The sequence below is a fragment of the Podarcis raffonei genome, chromosome 8 (genome assembly GCF_027172205.1).
Source record: "Podarcis raffonei isolate rPodRaf1 chromosome 8, rPodRaf1.pri, whole genome shotgun sequence".
Taxonomy (NCBI): Eukaryota; Metazoa; Chordata; class Lepidosauria; order Squamata; family Lacertidae; genus Podarcis; species Podarcis raffonei.
The window spans coordinates 78,881,644-78,906,047 of NC_070609.1; the positions used below are offsets into that span (position 1 = coordinate 78,881,644).

At 47.2% G+C, this 24,404-nt stretch overlaps 2 protein-coding genes across 2 annotated transcripts in view; both read right to left on the reverse strand.

Moving 5' to 3' along the window:
- Positions 1–2,236: 2,236 nt before the first annotated feature.
- Positions 2,237–15,292, reverse strand: TAS1R2 (taste 1 receptor member 2). Its single transcript, XM_053401008.1, has 5 exons — positions 14,992–15,292; positions 12,771–13,547; positions 11,145–11,357; positions 7,332–7,446; positions 2,237–3,264 (listed from the first exon to the last, which is right to left on the reverse strand). Exons 1-5 carry the CDS (start codon positions 15,250–15,252, stop codon positions 2,327–2,329), a joined length of 2,304 nt encoding a protein of 767 aa, XP_053256983.1. The 5' UTR covers positions 15,253–15,292; the 3' UTR covers positions 2,237–2,326.
- Positions 15,293–22,160: 6,868 nt separating this feature from the next.
- Positions 22,161–24,404, reverse strand: part of ALDH4A1 (aldehyde dehydrogenase 4 family member A1) — a 28,431-nt gene continuing 26,187 nt past the window's right edge. The window contains exon 15 of the mRNA XM_053401009.1: positions 22,161–23,272. Coding sequence (XP_053256984.1) covers positions 23,160–23,272 — 113 coding nt within the window. The 3' untranslated portion in view covers positions 22,161–23,159. The remainder of the gene's footprint in view (positions 23,273–24,404) is intronic.

Below are 24,404 nucleotides of genomic sequence, written 5' to 3' on the forward strand. Positions count from 1 at the left end.
CATCACGGGGATTCGAACCGCCAGCCTTCTGATCAGCAAGTCCTAGGCTCTGTGGTTTAACCCACAGCGCCACCCGCGTCCCCTCCCTGTTGCTACTCAGCTTTTAAAAAAAAGTGTCCCCAGATTCATTGAAAAAAATCTGGTAACCATACCCCAGAAGGATCCCAATTTTTTTGTGGGAGTCGTTTTACTGAGTGGAGTCCTGGTCTTCTTGCCTGAAAGACCAGCTCTGGTGGTCCTACTGTCCTGAACAAGACAAATTGAAACAGGTGGACAAGAGAGTTGAAAGCTTGCCAGTGTGCTAGCAGGGAACACTCAAAATCCCTTTTCTCTCTTCTCTTCTCTCCCGCTAACTTCCCCCTCCAACTTTCACACACTCAGAGTTGCGTTTATCATCTTCAAAAAAAAGGGGGGGGAGAGGTGTTTCAATAGCATTAAAGAGCTGATTTGAAGGTACTGAAGCCATGAAAATTCAGAGTTCGGGATGAGAGAGAGAGGGAGGGGGGAAATCCTCTTGATTCTCTGCCCCAACTTACAGAAAGAGCATCTGAGAGCGTTCGCTATGGGCCTCTCTGTCTCTGAGCTGGTTGGCTTAGACTGGTCTGAAGATAGAGGAGACCCGGAGAGGAAGGAGTTGGCAGAAAAAAGAGGGGGGAAATCAGAGCTTTTCAAGAGAATCAAACAGTAAGTAGGCCGGCTTTATAAAAGACTCAGATTCCACATAGGGATTGGACTTTATTCGCCGTGAACTTTGGTAATAAAGCAGTATATGGTAGTATTTTCACGATCCTAAAGCCTGGCAGGACGTGGTGCTGTGGTTACAGAGAGAAGAAACTGGATACTGGATCAGGCCAATGGCCCATCTGGTGCAGCATCCTGCACTCACAGGGGCCAAACATACCCTCCAACATTTCTCTGATGAAAATAGGGACATCCTATTCCATATTAAGAATAATTTTTTTTTTATCTACATCCCACCCATCTGACTGTTTTGTCCCAGCCGCCATGGGAGTCTTCCAACGTATATAAAAACATAATGAAACATTTAAAGCAGCAGTTCTCAACCTGTGGGTCCTCAGATATTGTTGGACTACAACTCCCATCATCCCTGAGCTCTGGCCTTGCTAGCTAGGGGTGATGGGAGTTGTAGTTCAACAACATCTGGAGACCCACAGGTTGAGAACGGCTGATTTAAAGGATTCCATCTACAGCAGGCATCCCCAAACTCAGCCATCCAGAGTTTTGGGACTACAACTCCCATCATCACTAGCTAACAGGACCAGTGGTCAGGGATGATGGGAACTGTAGTCCCAAAACATCTGGAGGGCCAAGTTTGGGGACTAGACAACCCTTGGGGTCCCTACAATTCCATGGTTCTATTATTCTATAACCCCGAGTTGATGGCCGCATCTTACAGCAGTGAGTTCCACGGGTTTAACCCTACTCTGTGTGAAGAAGTCCTTTCCATTTGCTCATCCGGAATCAGCTTCATCAAAGAACCCCAGTGACAAGGAAGGAAGAGTGAAGGAAAGCCAATTCCGCCCTGCAGGTTGCGGGCGTCACAGCCCCAGCCCCCACACGATTGGGGGAATCCCCAGCCGCGTCACCCCCTAGCCAGCCAATCGGCCAGCTCTGGGGGCGTGGCCTGCCCTATTTAACGCAGTCGCGGCCAGGGATCTCCCTCTTTTCCCGCCTATCAGCTGTTCCTGTTTCCCACCCTCCCGCCCTTTAAGGTTTTCGTTCCTTGACCTTGCCATGGACATTGGTTGGTCGCCGTTGAGGGGGCTGGTAGGAATTTTTCCACTTGGCACCAGCCACTTGGTTTTTGCCTACCTCGTAGCAAATCATCACAACTTTCTGGGTATTGGCGGTTAGGCATTGGTATAGTTCTATAGATGGAAGAGGAGAGGTAACGCCATCACCTGCCCCGCATATTGAAGGATAGTCCGATAAAGGATTCCGGGGGGCGTGGTCCTGTCCGAAGCCTATGGAGGTGAGGGCCTAAGGCATGCCCCGAGCGCTCACCCCGAGGGAGTTCCTAGTTGATGTGCATCAGCAGGATTCCCCCTACTGGTGGTTAACCCTTCCCGGACTTCAAGCTGACGGGCTGAAGCCGGATATAGTCGGTTAGGACCGATGCCTAAGCCAATACCACTCATCACCTGTAACCAATAAAACCGTGGCCTTATTTAGCCCATTAACCTTAATAATTGTGTCATGTGTCATTATTTCCACTGGGCGGCATGGGAACTCGCCACGCAACCGTCTCGCCGAGCAGCAATGTACAAATCAACAGGCGTCCATTTCATTCCACGAGGCTCTGGAATTACTCCTGCCTCATGGTGTAGCTTTGAATGGCGTCCTGGAAGAAGGCGGTCGTATTGCGCTCCGGGTGAAAGAAAAGGATGTAACATTTGGGGCCAAAGTAGCCCACACAGATACTGAACAAGTTGAACAGGACGGTGGCCGCTTCAAAGACAATCACCACAAACCCTTCGAAGATGGACATGACAAGGAAGAGGGCCACCCAGGAGCCAAAATAGCCCGTCATGCACAAGGTGATGTATTTGGCTTCGTTGTAGCTCTTCGGCAAGGCCTTCCCCATGTAGGCAAAGCAAAAGCAAAGGAAACACAAACTCATGTCAAAGGCATTGTTGAAGACCGTGGTGGCGCGGTAGTCCTGGTTGCACATCAAGATGAGTATGGCCGGGTCGCCGCTCACCCGGGTTCGGAAGGGTACCGGCTTGTTGAAGTAGATATTGAGCGCTACGATGAAGACCTTGATGACCAAGACGACGGCGACAAAGACCCTCTGCCCGTCGTACTTCCGCCAGGCATCGTAGGCCCGAGGCAGCTGGGCAGCCATCTTGAAGACGCAGATGATCTGGAAGGAGCGGACGGTGATGCAGGCAATGCAGGTGGTGAAGCAGAGGCTGAAGACCGTTTGGCGGCCGAAGCAAACCAGCTCCGTCGGCCGGCCCATGAAGAAGAGGACGCTGCAGAAACCAGTGGCCAGGGAGGCGATCATCAGGAAGCAGAGGCGGCCCCCGGCAGACTTCACCACCGGCGTGGCAGAGTGGCGGATGAAGAGGGCCAAGGTCCACAAGGTCGCCAGGAGGCCGAGGGTCGAGAGAGAAAGGAGGATGATGGAGATGGCGTTGCCCCAGTGGATGTAGAGCAGCTGTTTCGTGAAGCACTCTTCTTTGCCGGGTTCCGACCACATGTCCAGTGGACATTTCTGGCAGGTGAAACTGTCTGCCGACCAAAAAGGACAGAAACCACAGACAAACATAATCAGTCAAAGTTAAGTTGTCACTATATCAGGGGCTGGAAATTTAATTGGATTGCTTTGTCCAACAAAAAGGTTGGTTGGTGGGTGGGTGGTGATTGGGAAAAGTGAACTGACCATCTTTGGCCCAATTATAAACCATTTTAAAAGGTGGAGTTTATCTAGCTGACCTTCCTTCATCATATTTCACTCTGTGGCTTTGGGAGGATATTCTGTTTAGTTGTTTGAAATGAATTTTCCTCTCAGTCTTGCTGCAGATTTATGTTGTGTCATGTTTGTTTCAATACTAAAGAGGATGCTCTCCAAACGCAGAAATTCCCTGATTATTATTATTATTCTGCATTTGCATTTGTTTGTTAAGACAGGGGTAGGCAACCTAAGGCCCAGGGGCCGGATGCGGCCCAATCACCTTCTCAATCCGGCCCATGGATGGGCCAGGAATCAGCATGTTTTTACATGAGTAGAATGTACCCTTTTATCTAAAATGCACCTCTGGGTTATTTGTGGGGCCTGCCTGGTGTTTTTACATGAGTAGAATGTGTGCTTTTATTTAAAATGCATCTCTGGGTTATTTGTGGGGCATAAGAATTCATTCTTTCTTTTCCCCCAAAAAAATATAATCTGCCCCCCACAAGGTCTGAGGGACAGTGGACAGGCCCCCTGCTGAAAAAGTTTGCTGACCCCTGTTTAAGAAGCTTTAGCTTCCGTTGTAGATCCTCTGTCTGGGTCTGGTTTTTCTTTTTCTTTTTAAAGATATTTATTGAGTTTTTCCACCTTTATACATTAAAAAATCAAAAAGAAAAAACAAAAAAGTTAAAAACACATAAAGTTTACAATCCTTATTTTCAATAACCTATTTCCCTGACTTCCCCACACCTCCCCTTCTTATATTCCAATTCAAATTGTTAATTCAACAAGTTCTTGTCCCCAATTTTTGACCTTTTTATATTTAATTCATTTTTTTAAAAAAACCAATTTTAACTTATAAACATCAGTATTTAAACATCAGTGCTCATTCTTAAAACTTTTTTCTAAAGTCGACCCAAATTCCCTTCCACGAATTCCCCAATTTTCATACTAATAACAAACAAAATAAAAAAAACAGATTATTATTCTGCACCCTTTGGATTCCCAAACCCCACCCCTCCCTTTCCCGGTTTCAATCCCCAACAAATGTCCATCAGTCTTAGTCTACTATCAACCTGGAGACCTCACGTCCGAGGCTCTTAATTCTCTCTCAATTCCTCTCTGCCGGTTTTTTTGGTAGTCCTTAATATTAAACACCAGATCTCGGAGAAGCTCTGTCCCGATAGGGTCCATATTTCTTCCAGCCAGACCTCCATACTTAAAAGTGGAGCCTGAATCTTGTTTCTTACTCCTTTTAAGTCCAAATGTCCCAAAAGCTCCAACTTTCACCTTAATCAAATTTGTAATCCATAGGTCTTCAGATCTCCACATAAGGAGATCTCTCCATTCTTCAATCTTCAATTCAAAACAGATTTTCATCATCCAGTACTTATTTTCCTTTGTAGCCATCATGTCAGGCCTCTGGCTCTCCTTTGTCATCTGCAACATTACATCTCCTCCTTCCTTTTCCTCAGAAACAACATATATTTCTTTCTCCACACTCTCAAATCTTTCAAGTTTCTCTTCTTGTCCAGCTGCATGGACTTCATGAGTCAAGTCCTTATCAAATTCAATGGATTTGTTTACTGTTAAGTCCAGAGTTGCAACATTTGTAGCCAAAACATCAATTTGGCCTTGTAACTTTCCCAAGAGAAGAAACACTCTGTCCAATTTAGCTTGAATTTTTCCTCCTTCAGCCATTCTTGTAATGTCCCAAAATCCCCTCTAGAGGGATTTTGGTTACTTTATCTTCCTTCCAGTTCAAATCCAAAAATCAAGTTAGTTTGTATCAGTTCTTCCTTGTTTTCAACAAAATATAACCAAATTGTAGCAAATATATCCAGCAGAGATAGCAGAAACAAAGTTCTCTTTTTCCTTCTTGACAGCTAATTTGACAGCTGTCAAACTCTTCTATATCTCCTCAACAGGCTCTCTCGCGGATCACTCCCGGGTCCGGGGGGGTGGCACTTCAGCTCTCAAAATTAGCTCTTATCCTCCAGTGAAATTACTTATACTGCCAAATCGTGAAATTAATGTCTTTTACCCAATAAAGAAGAAGAAATTCTCTCGACCTTAGTTAGCTAGTCCTTGCTTTAGATTATTTATAAGACGGGGAGACGGACTTCCTGTTTGCGCCTTCCCCGATCATGCCTAATTCAAAAAAAAAAAATTCTTTACAAATCCAATTTCCGTATTACTCATGGGTTGTTGCTTTTAGAGTCCAATTGTTCACAAGAAGAAGTCAGCGCTCTCCGACCATGGCATGCGGCTTCACTCCGCAGGAGAAGCAGTCGACTCTCAGCACCGCGCCGCTCACCCCGTCCCCCGTTCCGAAGCCTTTAAAAAGGCTCCTTCGCGGGTCGGGGGGCGCAAATGGTGCCCGCCGAGTCACCAAGTTCACAGGCTTCAGCGCCTGTGATTTCTGAGGATCCCTGTGTCGCCGCAGCGGCAAGACCCAGATCCTGCGGAGCCGATTCCCTCCAGAGCTCGGAGGGAATCCGCCATTAGCCAATGGCGCTAACCCGGAAGTCCTGGGTCTGGTTTTTCCATTAGGCATGCTAAATGTTTAGAGCTCCACTAGGAGAGATCTTCTTACTTGCTCACAGAGCTGAAAAGCCATGGGTCTCCTTCTCTCACAACTGCAACTGGGCAGGTTGTAGCAGAATTCTCGTGTACTTGGATCTATGACTATGGTGCCGATAAAATGTACATATTTATCTGTAGATCTAATATTGGAGGGATGGGCAGGGGGCGTTACAATTATAAGAGTGCCAATGGTCTACAAAGACTTTAATGCAGCCCTAGACCCTATAATCCCTAAGAGAAAAGCTTCAGGGTTGCTGTTGTTTTGTATTATCATTTAAACATCTTTTTTATCTTACCATATATCATTTCCCAAAATGCCCTCGGTTTCTTATGAGTCACAGTTTTGTGTGTCATAGGCGCCAACCCCCCCGGGGTCCTGGGTGCCTGAGCACCCACAAAATTCCCCACAGTCGGGGGGCCAAGTTGGAACTCCTGTCTAGTGTTATGAGAGAGGGAGGAAAACTATTTTTTCCATCTGCTTTCCACAGGCCATGCATCATTTTATAGACCGCTAACATCGCTGACTTGCCTTTTCTCTAAGCTAAAAGCAGAGTGGGTGGCAGGCTTTTCCCCATATCCACCACCTACACAAACTCTGATGGTAGACATAAGATTATAAGAAGAGCCCTCCTGGATCAGACCAGATGAAGATGACCTGTACTACAACTAATCCAGAATGCGGCAGCTAGACTGGTAACTGGAAGCAGCCACTGAGACCACATAACGCCGGTCCTGAAAGACCTACATTGGCTCCCAGTACATTTCTGGGCACAATTCAAAGTGTTGGTGCTGACCTTGAAAGCCCTAAACGGCCTCGGCCCAGTAGACCTGAAGGAGCGTCTCCACCCCCATCGTTCAGCCTGGATGCTGAGGTCCAGCTCTGAGGGTCTTCTGGTGGTTCCCTCGCAGCTAGAAGTGAGGTTACAGGGAACCAGGCAGAGGGCCTTCTTGGTAGTGGCGCCTGCCCTGTGGAATGCCCTCCCATCAGATGTCAAGGAAATAAACAACAATCTGACTTTTAGAAGACATCTGAAGGCAGCCCTGTTTGGGGAAGCATTTAATATTTGATAAATTATTGTATTTTAATATTTTGCTGGAAGCCGCCAGATGGGGAAACCCAGCCAGATGGGCGGGGTACAAATAATAAATTATTATTATTGTTATTGTTATTGTTATTGTTAGATGGGGACTCGTACACTCTAGCATCCTGTTCTCACAGCAGCCACCCAGATGCGCTGCCAAAAGGAAACCTGCAAATAGGACCTGCACAGAACAGCAGCTCTTGCTTCCTGTGGTCTCCAGCAAGTGGTATTCAGAAACTTACTGCTGCTGTTGAGAAAGGTCCCGGCCTCACACGGCACACACTCAAAACAGCAGGTGAGCATCCCAATCAATTTCTTCTTATGTCCCGCCTCGCATTGCTCTGAACAGATGGACTGAGGCACCTGCAAATGAGAGAGCGTGAGAAGAATTATACGTGATTTGCTCACCATTTATATACATGTGTGTGTGTGTGTGTATTGACGTTTTAACATTATGAGGAAAGTGAGGATTTACAGAAGGAAAGTAAGAAAGGAAGGAAGGAGAGAGAAAATGGAAGAAGGACGTTGTGCAACCTGCTTGCAAAAGGAAACACTGCAGTGTGTGTGGTGAAATAAACAAAAACGAAACAAACCAAAATGTTAATCTTAATTCCCTTGCTTTCTTATCATGTGCATACCATATGACTATGGATACAATTATAGCAATAAAATAAAATAAAATTCTTAAGTGTTATATATTAATTTGCATTTTGTATTTGCATTTTTGCTTGTTTGTCTTATAAGGCTGATTAATATTTTACAGCATTTTAAATGTGTTTTTGGAAGGGGCGGTTATTGTGTGTTTTTGTTTTTGTTTTAACTATTGACTTGTGTTTTTTATCTTGTCTGTTTATCCTGTGAACAGCCCTGAGATCCAATGACAAAAGGCGGTATATAAATCTGATAAATGTATAAAATTACATGGGTGTGTTGTATCTTAACTATTGTATCTTCTTCTAACCCATACTACTATAGCATAAACAGGAGAAACTGTTTATATGCCACCTTATTCATAAACAAAGCATACTGCCAAAATAAACCCCAAAAAACTATTTGCTAGACACTCCAAAGGCTTTCAGTTTTTGTGGCCAGGGGGATGGGATTTCTAACAAGGCTAATGCCAAGACCTTTGAATGTCAATCGCCCAAATTAGCCAGCTCAAACTTTTGCTCCCCTTTTGCTGTTCACCCCCCCACACACACACACACAATTTTTATTTTATTTATTTTATCATGGTGATAAATCGGAATCCTCCTTCCTACAGGAAGGCCCTCTAACATCTTCCAGAGCAGAGGGTCTTCTGTTTCTAAGCCCGTCCATGATGCCAAGGGTTGCCACCAGAAAAATTGTCAATTTCAGTCAGTTACATTTATTTGTTGAGTTCCTTAGAATTTCATTCCAAGTGATGTGTTTAAGACACAGCTCCAGAAATGCAGGATCTTAACGGCATCTCCAGGTGAGACACAAATAGTTTAAAGGTAAAGGTAAAGGGACGTCTGACCATTAGGTCCAGTTGTGGCCGACTCTGGGGCGACACTCATCTCGCTTTATTGGTCAAGGGAGCCGGCGTACAGCATGACTAAGCCGCTTCTGGTGAACCAGAGCAGCGCACGGAAACGCCGTTTACCTTCCCGCCAGAGTGGTACCTATTTATCTGCTTGTACTTTGATGTGCTTTCGAACTGCTAGGTTGGCAGGAGCAGGGATTGAGCAACAGGATAACTGCCTCTCTGGTAGTGATCCTGGAATAGTTTAGTTGTGTGCTTTCCTTTGTATAATGTCAAATTGATGCGGTTCGAATCCACGCGATTGTAAAACAAAAAACAAAACAAAACAACCACCCTTAAAACAGTTTATAAAGAGTTAAAAACAGCAAAAAAAAAAACCCCACAACTCTTGGATATAATCAAAAGATAAAAATCAGCAACAAACCAAAAACAGATGCGGCTGGTGCTGTGGTCTAAACCACTGAGCCTCTTGGGCTTGCCAATCAGAAGGTTGGCAGTTTGAATCCCCGTGACGGGGTGAGCTCCCGTTGCTCTGTCCCAGCTCCTGCTAACCTAGCAGTTTGAAAGCAGACCAGTGCAAGTAGATAAATAGGTACCTCTGTGGCGGGAAGGTAAACGGCGTTTCCGTGCACTATGGCTTCTATCAAGGTGTTCCGTTGTGCCAGAAGCGGTTAAGTCATGCTCGCCTCATGACCCGGAAAGCTGTCTTTGGACAAATTCCAGCTCCCTCAGCCTGAAAGCGAGATGAGCACTGCAACCCCATAGTCGCCTTTAACTGGACAACCGTCCAGGGGTCCTTTACCTTTACCTAATGTTTGGAACATCACATTAGGCCTGGCAATCTTCCACTGGCTTCCAGTTCATCTCTAGGCCCAATCCAAGGTGTTCCTTCACTTACAAAGCTCTGTGGGGATTCGGACATCAGTACCTAACAGAACACCTCCACCTGTTTGTAAGGACCCTTTTCCCGATAGCTCAGCAGGTAAAGCATAAGACTCTTAATCTCAGGTCATGATTTCAAGTCCCACGTTGGGAAAAGATTCCTGTATTGCAGGGGTTGGACTAGATGGTCCTAGTGGTCCCTTCCCAATCTACAATTCTGTGTCCTGAAACAGCCTTCATCCACCTGGTACCCTCAAAATACCTGCAGCTACAGCTCTCATCAGCCCTGGCATCCTGCGTCAGCTCTGTGCCCAATTTCATCCCCTTTACATGCACTGTAGACATTTTCAGAATAACAAAAAAAGCCGCGGTGATTATTATATCTGTCTATCAAAGACAAAGCTCTATGCAGGGACGCCTCAAGGAGTTAACCTCCAAACAGGCACAAGGTGGCAGTCTTGAGCCAATGTAAACAAATTGTGGGACCCGCCTGGTGCAGATAGCTATCAGAAGGGGTGAACTGAGATTTCTATGGACTTGGTTGCATTCACCCTAAAGCATATTGGTAAGTTAGCAAATTATAGGGAAGGACCGGAGCTCAGTTGCAGAGCTCCTGCCTTGCATGCAGAAAGCCTGCATCAATCGCTGGCACCTCCAGGTAGGGCCGGGAAGGACTCCCTGCCTGGAACCCAGGAGAACTGTTGCCGGTCAGTGCAGAAAGTATTCAGCTGAGTGGAGCAATGATCTTCAGGCAGCTTGCTCAGGGTTTTGGGTAGGAGACGATTCTGATGGCTCTGTTGGGGGTTGAGCCTCAGATCTCCAAGCAGATATCGAGCTGTGGTCCTTCCCCAGAAAGTGACGGTCAATATTGTCCACACCTCCAGAATTTCCCAGACATAGCCAGTCGGAAATAGTATCCAGGTGGAAATCGCTGTAATGTCTGGGAAAACCCGGATGCACGTCAACCCATGTCGGAAGGGTAGATTTTTGCAAACATCCTTTAAAAAAAGCTCAAAAACCTCGATTTTTTTGAGACTTTGAAATATGGCAACCCTAGTCCATGGTCATTTGTGGCCTGGACCCTTCCAGATTAGACTGTTGCAATTTTGGGGGTCGTGGGTCAGCTTACCAAAACTCCCTGAAATCCCCATTTTGGACATTTGAAGTTCTCAATCAGAGGTGAGTGGAACCTGTGTCCCTCCAAAGGTTGTTCAACCACAGCTCCCAGCATCATCCCTGACTACTGGCCATCCACACTGGGATTGATGGGAGTTGTAGTCCAAGGATGTCTGAAGGACCACAAGGTGCCCATCTCTGAATTAGGCAATCACTTGTCTTTATTGCCCCAGGCTACCTCCACCACAACTCTGCCTGTTGCCGCCTCCCTCACATGGGTTGCTGGTCTCTAGGTCCCATCATCTTCCCTGACCATTGGCCATGCTGGCTGGGACTGATGGGAGTTGGAGCCCAACAACACCTGGCCACAGATGTCCCACCCCCCAATCTTGAGATACAACGCCAGGTCTCGATGGAAGTTCCCACTGCCACTGAGAAGACCCTTGTATCTAGTAAGTACCCAATGGGTTCATTCCACAACAGGAGGAAGACCTCGGAGGTGAAATGGGCTGTCCGGCGCAGGGCAGCCATGGGAGTCCCTTGAGACGCTACTCACTGTGTTGTTTGCGGTGTGCCAGGTGATGATTTTCTCATTGACATCGAGCCTTCCCTGCAATGAATTATAGGAAGCAATCTTCTTGAAAGGCCGGCCGGGAACGTTCCATTGCCACTGTATGACCTCGAAACCGTTCAGTGGGTCTCCTTTCTGGTCAAAGTTGATCATGGTCCTCAGCAGGGTGAAGTTCACCTTGTGCATCTCCTTCAGCAGCTACGACACGAGGAGAGAGGCATCGTTTGTGCGGTGATGGCAAGCCATTTTGAGCTCAGGTCTCAAAACCACACTACAACCACCACTTCCCTCCCCGAATCTACTCTCGCAGATGCAGCAAGCGAGTGACCCCCATAGAAACACCCTATGTCATTTTTTTGTTACCTCAAGGGCGCCCTCTATGCTGCAGTACCAGGGACCCACCTTAGCATTCTGTCAGCTGACCTCAAAGGGCCAATCCCTGCCCAGGCTCTATCTCTCCCTCTAGTTTCAATGTTCAGCATTGAGTGCTGTCGCTTAGGTAGCCAAAACAGCACCACCCATATGGGGTCATTCCAGCAGTTGACCCAACTGATGGTGCCCAGTGGCCCTGGAATGATGGCAGACTGTTGGAAAGGGGTTTTTTTTATTTGTAGCTGGAAAGCTGCATTTCCTTCCGGGTCTCCTTACTGGGGTCATTGGTAGGGCTGGGCGATATATTGTCCAAAACTGGTTTCATTATCATGATATCGGCTTTGTAGTTTTTGACCTGGGAATATATTGTGAATCACAGCGTGTGTTAGGGCTGGGCAAGATATATCGTCCAAAATTGGTTTCCGCTCCATATCATGATACCAGTTTTGTAATCTTTAACCTGGGAATATATTGTGAATCATGATGCGTCTTTGTGTTTGTGTGCAAAAAAACACAGCATGGGGGGAAACCATGAAGCTAGCCAATGCCTCTACAGTACATAGCTCCATCCTTATTTCAGACACCGTGATATATCGGTTACATCGCAAAGTTTACCTGCTGACATATTGCATTGTTGAAAACCAGATAATCGCCCAGCCCTAGGCACTTGCAGAACTAGAGACAAAATTTGGTTCAATTTTTCTTTGGTAGGCAAATTTCTACACTCGCGTTCATCATCCCTCTCTATCCTCCGCCCACTGGGCAAGTCAGGGCCAGTGAGGGCGTAGGGCCCTGGGGCGGGGGTGTGGTTTTGGGACAGGACACAGCCCGTAAGGATCCCCAGAGGCCAGATAAAGAGGTCTGGAGGGCCTCGGCTGGCTCCCTGGCCTCATTTTCTCCATCCAACCATAAACAACCGTGTCTTGCAGCCTCCCGCCTTTGGTCAGCCCTCCATAAATACCGTATTTTTTGCTCTATAAGACGCACCAGACCATATGACGCACTTAATTTTTGGAGGAGGAAAACAAGAAAAAAATATTCTGAATCTCAGAAGCCAGAACAGCAAGAGGGATTGCTGTGCAGCGAAAGCAGCGATCCCTCTTCCTGTTCTGGCTTCTGGGATAGCCTGCATTTGCTCCATAAGACGCACACACATTTCCCCTTACTTTTTAGGAGGGAGCAAAAAATATGGTACATTCCCTCCCTCCCCAGCCATGTGGCATTGATGCGGGGGTTCACCTCCCACGGATAAATCTCCCGCCGGTCGCATCTCGTGGCGCTGCATCTTAGCAGCTGGTGCAAGGCGTGCGCGACCACGTAAACCGCCGAGTAGACGTTGAAGTTGATGCGGTCCCCGGTGCCCCGGAGGCTCTTGTCATAGGAACAAGCCTCCGCCAGACAGTCGTTGCATTCCTGGTTGCACGTCGCTGCGCCGGAGGCGGCCTGGCCTTCGCCGCCTTCCTCCGGGTGGGACGGACCCCTGACACGGAAGTCATCCATCCCTGGGACAGGCACATCCTGCACGGCCACGCCAAAGATGGTGCCAACACTCGAGATGTTGGCGACGCCGTGGGTGGTCGGGTCGATGGACCAGGCCTCTGCGGCGATCCACACGACGTCCGTCATCTCCTGGCGGATGACCTCTCTGAAGAACGTGGGGAGAGGCAGTTCCAGGCTGAGGATGATCACCACTTTGGCCGTGCTCCTGCTGATCTTGGAGACAATGCTGCTGATCCACTCCTGGGTGCTGTTGCCCGAATCGTGGGGATCCTTTCCCTGGACTGGGATGGTCTCCTGGAAGGCAATGCAGCCTCGGGTGGCCTGGGCTCGCAACAGCTGCAGGTTTTGTTGGCCATAGTCGTCGTCACTGGTGAGGACAATGAACCAGTTCCACTTGAAGTGCTGCAGGAGCTGGAGCATGACAGCAATCTGCTGCTCGGCGCTTGGGATGGTGCGGAAAGCCACCGGGAAGACCTTGGGGTTGCCCAGGTACTCGGTGGTGGCGCTGTAGGTGATCTGGAGTGGAAGGAGAGCATAGCTGTCAACTTACGGATTTGAAAATAAGGGACCAGCAGCCTCGAAAATAAGGGATCAGCAGCCAAAATAAGGGATTTTAGTCAACCAGCAGCCAAACGAAGCCTCAAGCGGTGGTTCCCACAGCGCAGCAACCCGGCAAAGGGGATGCAGCAAGGAAAACTACCGTCACCTCTCCGCTGGGAAGCGCTGAGCAAAGGCGAGTCCCCAGGCAACGCGGCCGATTTGATCGGCACAAGGCATGCAAGCTCCACCCCCCAGTCATTCTTAGACTCCTTATTGGGTGAGCAACGCAGCCAAGCAACACAGTTGGAGCTTCCCTCCTCCCTGGACGGCAGGGAGGGAGGGAGAGGAGCTGCTTCCTTTGAAACCTGGGAAATTTAAGGGACATCATCAATAAGGGACAGCAGCGGGACACAGCGCTGGGATAAGGGACTTTCCCACCAAATAAGGGACGGTTGACAGCTATGAAGGAGAGCCGAGTCACCCTCAGGGCGACCAAAGAAGAGAACTTCACAGGAGGGCACAGCACCAGCAAAGCAGGACTAGCAGATGAAACTGATGGAATATGTAGAAACTGCTAGCTTAAACTAACAGAATGAGAGATTAGGAAGAAAGAGTTTTTAAAGAAGAGTGGGGGGATTGCGGAATACTTGAAAAATTATTGTAAACAACTTAAAACGTTAGCAGGGTTGGAATAAACTGAGCAGTTGGAATGCAGGTGGAGGGGAAAACTGGAAAAGAAAGAACAAGAAGTGCCGTATTTTTCGCTCTATAAGACGCACCAGACCGTAAGACGCACCTAATTTTTGGAGGAGGAAAACAAGAAAAAAAATATTCTGAATCTCAGAAGCCAGAACAGCAAGAGGGATCGCTGCGCAGCGAAAGCAGCAATCCCTCTTGCTGTTCCGGCTTCTGGGATAGCTGCACAGCCTGCATTCGCTCCATAAGACGCACACACATTTCCCCTTACTTTTTAGGAGGGAAAAAGTGAGTCTTATAGAGCAAAAAATACGGTAGTTAGAATATGCAGCAGTAAAGGAAAAATGAAATGAACCATAGAAGGGGGGGAGGGAAGTCAAAGCTAAGTAAGCTGGTAATATGTGCAAATTAGAGTGGCTGGGGAAACCCAGTCACATGGGTGGGCATTATTATTATTATTATTATTACTATTATTATTATTATTATTATTATTATTAAACAGGACATCCCTATTTTCAACAGTGAAATTTTGGAGGATATACATAATGCCAGCCAGGTGAAAATACTAAAAGAATGACTCCGGGCCGGCCAGAGGCATGGCTTGTGGAGAGGAGGCGTGGCCTTGGGAGGCTTCCAAGGGCCAGACGTTGAGGTGTGAGGGGCCACATTCCACCCCTGGGGCCCGCAGTTCCCTGCTCCTGCCTAGGAGGGCCACCAACTTTACCTGTGGGACGAGGAACTGGCTCAAGAGGAAAGCGGCTGTCACCGCTGCCTGGGACGAGTCTGGCCCGATGACGGCTACCACCCTCGGGCGGTACTGCGTGTAGTTGGTCTCAATATCCACCAGAGAGCGGTTGTTGGAGAGGAAGTATAAGATGGGATGGATGGTGTTGGTGAGGTAGCAGACGTCCACCATCTCGTAGCCCAGCCGCACCCCTGGCAGGAGGGCGCTGGCTTTGTTGATCTCTTCTATCGCGAAGCGCATGGCCTGGAGGTAGCTGTAGCTCACGACTTTCAGATTGTACCTGGGAGAGGGGTGAGAGGCGATGCACTGAGGGCCAGGCTCTGGACCGGGGGGGCCGGGCAAAGCTCCGGTTGTGTCTCCTGCTCTTCTTTAAAAGGATTCCAACAAGCATCATTAAAAAATGTGAAACACAAGAACGTCAGAAGCATAGCTGTCAAGCGTCCCTTATTTGGCGGGACAGTCCCTTATCCCAGGGCCATGTCCCGCTGCTGTCCCTTATTGATGATGTCCCTTAAATAAGCTACTGAAGGTAATGGGGCCCTTTCTATGTCCAGCTGTGCTTTGTCAATAACAAATTGTTGCTGTGTTTTTGTGTTGAATATATGCTATATGGTAATTTTTAGGACCTAATAGGTATCTAAAGCCATTTGCACGCAACAAAATATGTATTTTATCAAAGTAATTGTTGATCCCTTATTTTGGCTAGTGAGCCATTATTTTCGAGGCTGCTGGTCCCTTATTTTCAAATCTGTAAGTTGACAGCTATGATCAGAAGCCATCAGACCCATGGTCTAGCTGCCTGCACTGACTGGCAGCAGCTCTCCTGGCCTTCAGGCAAGCCTATCCAGATGCATATTCCACAACTGGAGTCCTGTGTTCAGCTCTGGGCACCACGAAGGAGCTGGGTATGTTTAGCATGGGAAAGAGGAAGCTGAGAGGAGATATCGTCAAATATCTAAAGGATAAGCCGCATGGAAGATGGAGCAAGCTTGTTTCCTCCTGCTCTGGAGAGCAGGGCCCATACCAACGGCTTCACAAGGCTTCACAAGGAAGAAGATTCCAACAAAAGACCAGGAAGAAAAATATACGGTAGAAAGAGCTGTTCCATTAATTTGATTTTGAATTGATTTTAAAATGAATTGATTTTAGAATGCTGTGTTACTTTTATTGTTGTTAGCCGCTCTGAGCCCGGCTTTGGCTGGGGTGGGCGGGATATAAATTATTATTATTATTATTATTATTATTATTATTATTATTATTATTATTATTCCAACAGTAAAATGGACTCCCCTGGAAGGTGGTAGACTCTTCACCAGTGGTTTTTAAGCAGAGATTGGGTAGCCACCTGCCAGAGATTGTTTAGCTGTGAATCCTGAATTGCAGGGGTTTGGACTAGATAACTCTTGGGCATACCCCAGACACTTCTGTGAATCCACACCCGCAATCTCATTTCAGTTCTCCTAAAATCACCTGCCCTCCCCAGTGCCAGATTTACATATAAGCTAAACAAGCTATAGCTTAGGGCCCCAGTCTCTTGGAGGCCCCCAAAAAAATTAAAGGGAAAAAACCCGGATGTACATTTCCAAAATATAAGTTAAAAAACAAATAAAACCTACATACAGCAACAGTGTTTTGTGTTGTGTAGACTCCTATGATGTAAGTAATGGACCCCGCCTGCTAGCCTGCTCCCTAAAATATCACAGGTTTGCTCATTTCTGTATACAGGGTGCCTACATTCTGCATGGGCTGGTTGCATGGTTACATGTGCAAATGGCTTGAGATACCTATTCGGTCCATAAATTGCCATATAGCATATATTCAACACACAAAAAACAGCAACCATTTGTTGTTGACAAAGAACAGCTGGATATATAAAGGACCCCATTACCTTCACTAGCTTTGGGCCTCATCAAACCTAAATCCGGCCCTGGCCCTCCCCCATTTCTGATACCCGGTACATACTTTTTGCAGATGGGGACCTCCTGCGCGGGGCTGAGGTGGGGCTTGCCCACAGCTTCTGTGTGCAAGGAGAAGAGACCCCCTAGGATGTAATCTCCTGCCAGGTGGAAATGGGAAGCGGGCGTGGTTATTGAGGCCGCGGCAGCCACCAAGGCACTGATGCAGGCTGCCACTAGTCCGGTGAAGCGCATGGTGGGGCACTTTTTATGGCACCCTCATATCGGCAGCTGTCCAGCCAGAAGATGGATGAGGTGTCTCTGACCTTCCCCTTGCCACCTGCCAGAGCCTTTCACTAGCTCCTTTGCATAGGAGGCAGGTAAGGACCAGCTCATTTGCATACATTTATGCATGGGGTGGGCCGGACACGGGTAGCACTGTGGTCTAAACCACAGCGCCTAGGGCTTGCCGATCAGAAGGTCGGCGGTTCGAATCCCCGCAACAGGGTGAGTTCCCGTTGCTCTGTCCCTGCTCCTGCCAACCTAGCAGTTCGAAAGCATGTCAAAGTGCAAGTAGATAAATAGGTACCACTCCGGCGGGAAGGTAGATGGGTGTTTCCGTGCGCTGCTCTGGTTCGCCAGAAGCGGCTTAGTCATGCTGGCCACATGACCCTGAAGTTGTACGCCAGCTCCCTCGGCCAGTAAAGCGAGATGAGCGCCACAACCCCAGAGTTGTGCACAACTGGACCTAACGGTCAGGAGTCTCTTTACCTTTATGCATGGTGTGGGGAACCGTGACCTGGGCATTGGACTCAATGGCTCAAGTGAAAACATAGGCCTCAGTCGTTTCGCTGCAATGTGCTGACCGCTTTATATTTTTCAGGGTTGGCCAACGTGGCCCCCTGCAGATGTTAAAGGTAAAGGTAAAGGGACCCCCGACCATTAGGTCCAGTCTTGACCGACTCTGGGGTTGCGGCGCTCATCTCGCTTTATTGGCCAAGGGAGCCAGCCGTTTACCTTCCCGCCAGAGCGGTACCTATTTATCTACTTGCACTTTGATGTGCTTTCGAACTGCTAGGCTGGCAGGAGCAGGGACAGAGCAACGGGAGCTCACCCCGTTGCGGGGATTCCAACCACGGACCTTCTGGTCGGCAAGTTCTAGGCGCTGTGGTTTAACCCACAGCACCACCTGCAGATGTTACTGGACTCCAATTCCCATCAGCCCCTGGCAGCTCAACCAATGGTCCAGGATGATGGGTGTCAGAGTCCTTCAACAGCAGGAGGGCCAGAATTCCCCCAGCCCTGCCTTAAAAGCTAGGGGCAATGAAGGCAAGAGATGGTCCAGTTCAGGACTTAGCTGAGATGGCGAAATGACATGTTTAACCAGAGAAAAGTCACTGTTCACATTTGTTGACGACTGGAAGCCTCCCGTAGACTTTGCATGGAAAAGAAAAATAATGACTTTGGATTTGAAGACTGAAGATGTTTGTTTCTAGAAAGTGGCTTTGTTATGTATTGAGTGAATGAAGCGAATGTTGTTCGCATATGACAAACGAAGAATTAGAAGTCTTACCTTCTGAATTTTATTTCTCTCTCTCCTTTAACCATTCTATTTCTTTATTTCCCTCTCACTCTTTCTTGATTCCTCCTCCCCCCCCCCCTTACGTTTTTATTGTATTTAGATCAAAGTCTCAATGTGGGCAAAAAAAGGAGGGGAAGATATTAAGTATTCAGTATTAAGTTTTGTATTTTTCTCTATCAGCACTAATATATTTTTTTAAGACTATAGAGAGCCTTTATTCTCAATAATATAGGAACAAGTGGAGAATACTTTTATTTCTTTATTATTTGTAAATGGAATCTTTGTACAAGTTAATACTTCATGATCCCTTTGGAGCTGTGCTGTATCTTCACATTTTTCCCTTCCAGGATGTGCTTCTTTGTGGTTTAAATATCAGATTCTTTGTTTTCTTCCTCTTTGTTGCCTGTACTTTGGAGGGGAGGGAGCTTAACAAATCAATAAAATTAAAAGAAAGAAAGAAAGAAAGGAAGGAAGGAAGGAAGGAAGGAAGGAAGGAAGGAAGGAAGGAAGGGACTTCTGTTCACATTAAAAGGCAAGGCTGCCTCAAAAATGGTTTATGTCAGGGGATCATAAACAAAAAAAAACAACCCCTCAGCCCTCTTACCTCCCAGATTTCCACCATGCTAGAAAACTCCTCTCCCCCTTTTTCATGCAAAGCTCAGGGTTCGCTCAGGCAAATAACCCTGTGCTTTGGATTTGCATAAGTAGCCTGTTTGCATTTAACCTTACAAGAACAGGCCAACTGCTCTGTCAAAGCTGTGGAAGGTTGCACTTTGAGAGCATGACACCAATCTTGATCCGGAGACCCCGGTGTTCTTTGGAGGACGAGGGCAGGGGCAACTTTCTGTTGCTGTGGTGGCTGTAAATTTATTTATTTATACCCCGCCCATCTGGCTGGGTTTCCTCAGCCACTCTGGGCAGCTTCCAATATTAAAAACATAATACAGCATCATAATTAACTTCCCTAAACAGGGCTGCCTTCAGATGTCTTCTAAAAGTATGATAGTTGTTTATTTCCTTGACATCTGATGGGAGGGCGTTCCACAGGGAAGGAACCACCAGACCTCAGTGTCTGGGCTGAACGATGGGGGTGGAGACGCTCCTTCAGGTATACTGAACTGAGGCCGTTTAGGGCTTTAAAGGTCAGCACCAACACTTTAAATGCAAGTTCTACAGCAGGGATTAGGAGGCAGTGATGGGCTTTAAAAGAGAGGATTGGGACAAATTCATGGAGGAAAGAGCTATTTGCGGCTACAATCCTCAATTGCTATGTGTTATGGTGCATTGTCATAAAACTGTAGAGCTGCAATGGCCATCTAGCCCAGGGATTCCCCGACTTAGGTCTCCAGCTCTTGTGGACTACAACTCCCATCATCCCTAGCTAGCAGGACCAGTGGTCAGGGATGATGGGTATTGTAGTCCCAAAACAGCTGGAGGCCCAAGTTTGGAAAACCCTGCTCTACAGAGACTCATCAACCTTCTTGCCCAAGACTGCATGGCGCTTGGCCTTTCACCAGCCTGGCGAAATAGAAGAAATACCATATTTTTTGCTCTATAAGACTCACTTTTTCCCTCCTAAAAAGCAAGGGGAAATGTGTGCGCGTCTTATGGAGCAAATGCAGGCTGCGCAGCTATCCCAGAAGCCAGAACAGCAAGAGGGGTTTCTGCTTTCGCTGCACAGCGATCCCTCTTGCTGTTCTGGCTTCTGAGATTCAGAATATTTTTTTCTTGTTTTCCTCCTCCAAAAACTAGGTGCGTCTTATGGTCTGCTGCATCTTATAGAGTGAAAAATACGGTAATCTAGATGACCACCCCCCTCGCCCAGAATCTTGCTTACAGAACATGAACACCTGATTTTCCCAGCATCCCAATTACGATTCAGTCTACCGTCCTCTGGGGGCAGGAAGGATACCTGATGAAAAGTCATGCCGAATAAGATGAGTCAGTTGGTGGATATTTCCATCTGATGTTACCGAGGGCTCAGCAATCTGGCTGGTTTGCATACATTTCCCTGCCCTGAAGTATCTGGCCTCAAACCTGGAACAGAGGAGTCCCAAAGCTGTAGCCGACAGACACACCTAAGGCAGAAACCCCTCCCAGGCATGGCCTGGTGAAAAGAATTTCGGGAAGCAGGGTTTGGGGAGAGCTGCTGCCAGTCAGAGTAGGCAGTACAGAGTGAGATGGACCAACGGCCCGGCTCAGCAAATGGGCTGTAGCTCAGTGGTAAATCAAACAGTTTGTATATGTTTCAGTCTGAACCCCTAAAAAGTTGTTACCAGTCAGTACAGGCTAATTTTTATCATTTACAGTGGTATCTTGAGTTATGAACTTAATTTGTTCTGGAGGTCCGTTCTTAACCTGAAACCGTTCTTAACCTGAGGTACCACTTTAGCTAATGGGGCCTCCCGCTGCTGCCGGCACGTGATTCCTATTCTCCTCCTGGGGCAACCTGAGGTACTACTTCCAGGTTAGCGGAGTTTGTAACCTGAAGCGTCTGTAACCCAAGGTGTTTGTAACCCGAGGTAAAGGTAAAGGTAAAGGGACCCCTGACCATTTGGTCCAGTCGTGGCCGACTGTGGGGTTGCGGCGCTCATCTCGCTTTATTGGCCGAGGGAGCCGGCGTACAGCTTCCGGGTCATGTGGCCAGCATGACTAAGCTGCTTCTGGCGAAGCAGAGCAGCACACGGAAACGCCGTTTACCTTCCCACCGGAGCGGTACCTATTTATCTACTTGCACTTGGACGTGCTTTCAAACTGCTAGGTTGGCAGGAGCAGGGACCAAGCAACGGGAGCTCACCCCATCGCAGGGATTCAAACCGCCAACCTTCTGATCGGCAAGTCCTAGACTGTGGTTTAACCCACAGCACCACCCGCGTTCCAGGTACCACTGTATTATTATTATTATTATTATTACTACTACTACTACTACTACTACTATTTGCATTTAGTCTTGTTTTGTTTCATGAAAAGTAAACTCAAAGCAGCTTGCTACACATCTTCGCAACTGAGTAGTTACCAACTGGATTTCCAGGACACAAACTGGACTAGAACCTTAGGGTCCTGTGGCAGAGGGTGCCCAAGCAAAGTAATGCTGCTGTTGCAATTTATGGGAAATTAATTTTAAGCATAAGGGATGTGCGCCTTTTTACAGAGGCCTATTTACACTGCTAATCGACAAGATGCCTGTAGAATTCATTAAGTGGTTCCAGTTGCATTTTTAAGGCTTTAGCAAAGCAAAATAGTGTCCCGGTGGCAGGATCATGGCACGTGGGACCTCTATTTCCCGAGCAAATGCGCTTAGCTCACCTCTGCAGCTGCTGACGTCACATAAGAGTCCACAAAGTCACACGGTATTTTGTACGACACGTGGTCTCATTCAACCCAACGGTAAAAGGTTTTCACCCACAGATTCCCACTTGTGGGATTCCCAAGAGCTGGGTTCCTACACCGGAGGAAAGTTGCCTCTAACCGCCTGATCCAGCTAACCTGAGCAAACTCAAGCGTGTGCATGTCACATGAATTGAAATCCTCAAGCCCAATGGCAAGATGTGGCCCTCCAGACCTCTATATCTGGCCCTCAGGATCTCAAACCACAAAACTTCCCATCAGGCAACTTCCCCACCCCTTCCCTAAGTAAATGTATTTTAATAAGCCAAGTCCGAAAGCGCATAAAATCTTAATCAGATTTACTAAGCTCTCTTTGTTCCAAAGGCACATACAAATATACGCCCTATTACATTATTATTAACACTGAATTTAACAGCCGCATTGAGCTGTTAAACATATTGCATGTTAGCCGCCCACAAACCAATCATTCCATTTTAACTTTCCCCTCCAAAGAATCCTTCTTTTATTTTATTTGGAAAGTTGATGCCGGAATCTGGATAAAAATATCTGGGCTGCAAAAATAGGCATCCTTAAAAAAAAATAAAAACCACCTTTGCCTTGCCGCACTTGTGATCAAATCTACAGCAGGTGAGGTTTATAAAGAAAGTGGCATTGTTGTCCAAATAATATTGGCCAATGGGAACTTGGGTTTTGGAGATTCTATCCAAAAAAAACACAAAACCCCACAGGGGTTGGAAGGAACAGGTCACACAGGTCAGCAAGTTTGCAATGCTCGCTGCTGATACGATCCATGCTCAGTCTGAAACCCGGAGGTCTTTTGGGGGATGCAACCCTCTTTTTCCAACCCACAACTCTGAGCGCAAAGGCTGCAGGGTCACCTCAGACAAGCAAATGTCCCTATGAACCAACGTTTTAACGAAGCTGCGCTTGGCAGAGAAACCATATTCCTCTGCCCAGGTGGGAGCAGGGCACAGTTTAAGGTGGAAAAATAGAATGATGCAAACTTTTTAGAGACCTGGATCAAGATATCAGCATATCTGGAATCCTACCAAGGTTTAAAATGTGTTGAAATTTAGAGAGCTTTTTAAAGATTAAAATAATATTAATAATTAAAGGTTATTCCAAAGGCTAGTATTGCACTGAGCCCCAATGTTTCCTCCAAAACAGGAAATAAGGTTCCCCAAGGGATTTGGGGAAGGGGGCACCAGTTCCTAGATACACTTGTGCATTATGAGAGATTGCCACTACTTTAACAGATCCACAGTGCGGTGGGTCGGTAACCCAACTGTGGCTCCAAGATAAAGGCACCGACAAGAGCTGCATCACTGCATGTACGGATACTTCCAGTCGCCCAGGGGTGCGTGGGTTTCTTTGACGGCTTGGGGGGACGTCCAGCGCAGGATGTAGTGGGGGCTCCCGGGCTTGTCGTTCGTTCCTGTTTCCAAAGGGGGGGAAATGCAAATGGCAATCTGAGAACAACGATTTCTTTTCTTTTTTTCAAAACACAAAACAAGCAAAGCAAGCGGCTAGACCTCATTGCGCCTCCGGCTACTTATTTCACGTTAGGGATCTTCTGTTGCTAACACCGTTTTCTTCTTCTTTTGCCTGCCTTTTCATTGGTCTTTACCTCTTTGCATTTTTAACTTTTTCTATGGTTTTCTTGCATGGTTCTGTTTTTATTGCTGTAAACCGCTTTGACGTACATTTTTGAAATGCTAATTTTTAAAAACAACAACAAGATATTCAATAAATAAATCTTGGGATTTGGAAGTATGCACTATTACAAGGAAATGTAATATTACATTTCTTCTCAGCACTCCCTGTTAAGTCCTTTTGGACAGCCAACATGGTGTAGAGCAGGGATGTCCAACAGGTCGATCGCTATCTACTGGTAGATCCCTACGAGGTCTTGGTAGATCACTGTTTGATCTCCGCTCCCTTTCCTCAGCATCGCTGAAACTGACTCCTGCCCTCCATTGTTGTCTGATCAGTGGAAGGGAAGACAGAGCTTTCCCTCTGTGGCTGTTATCTTTCAAAGCAATATTATTGTGAGTGACTTTTTCCCTTTGACCCTTGCCTTTAACACCCCCCATAAAATGGAAAAAGCTCCCTAAGAAAAGCTCAACAACTTTGACCTGAACCCCCAAAAAGTGGGGGTAGACATTGCCAGATTTTAATTCTGAAAGTAGATCGCAGTCTCTCGGGAGTTGGCCACTCCTGGTGTAGAGTGTCAGACCTGGGTTCAAATCACCCCATTTGGCCACTTGAAGCGCGCCCCCTGGGAGACCTTGGGGGACAGCCACTGTCCCTCAGCCTAGCCTATCCCACAGGGTCGTTGTGAGGACAAAATGAGGGGGAGCACTAGGTATGCCACTTTAAGCTCCTTGTAGGAAAGAAGATGGTCGTAGAATTGCAAGGGATTCCAAAGGCTCACCTAGGCCAATTCCATGACAGATAGCCATCCAACCTCTGCTTAAATTCTATTATTATTATCATCATCATCATCATCATCATCATTATTATTATTATTATTTATACCCTGCCCATCTGGGCGGCTGGGCGGCTAC

What these genes read in the sequence shown, in the direction of transcription:
- TAS1R2 (XM_053401008.1), bottom strand. Translation starts at nt 15,252, where the DNA reads ATGCGCTTCGCGATAGAAGAGATCAACAAAGCCAGCGCCCTCCTGCCA. An exon ending in GCCAGTTCCTCGTCCCACAG is followed by an intron (nt 13,548 to 14,991) that starts GTAAAGTTGGTG and finishes CTTCCACTCCAG; the next exon opens with ATCACCTACAGCGCCACCAC. An exon ending in GGGAGATTTATCCGTGGGAG is followed by an intron (nt 11,358 to 12,770) that starts GTGAACCCCCGC and finishes CTCGTGTCGTAG; the next exon opens with CTGCTGAAGGAGATGCACAA.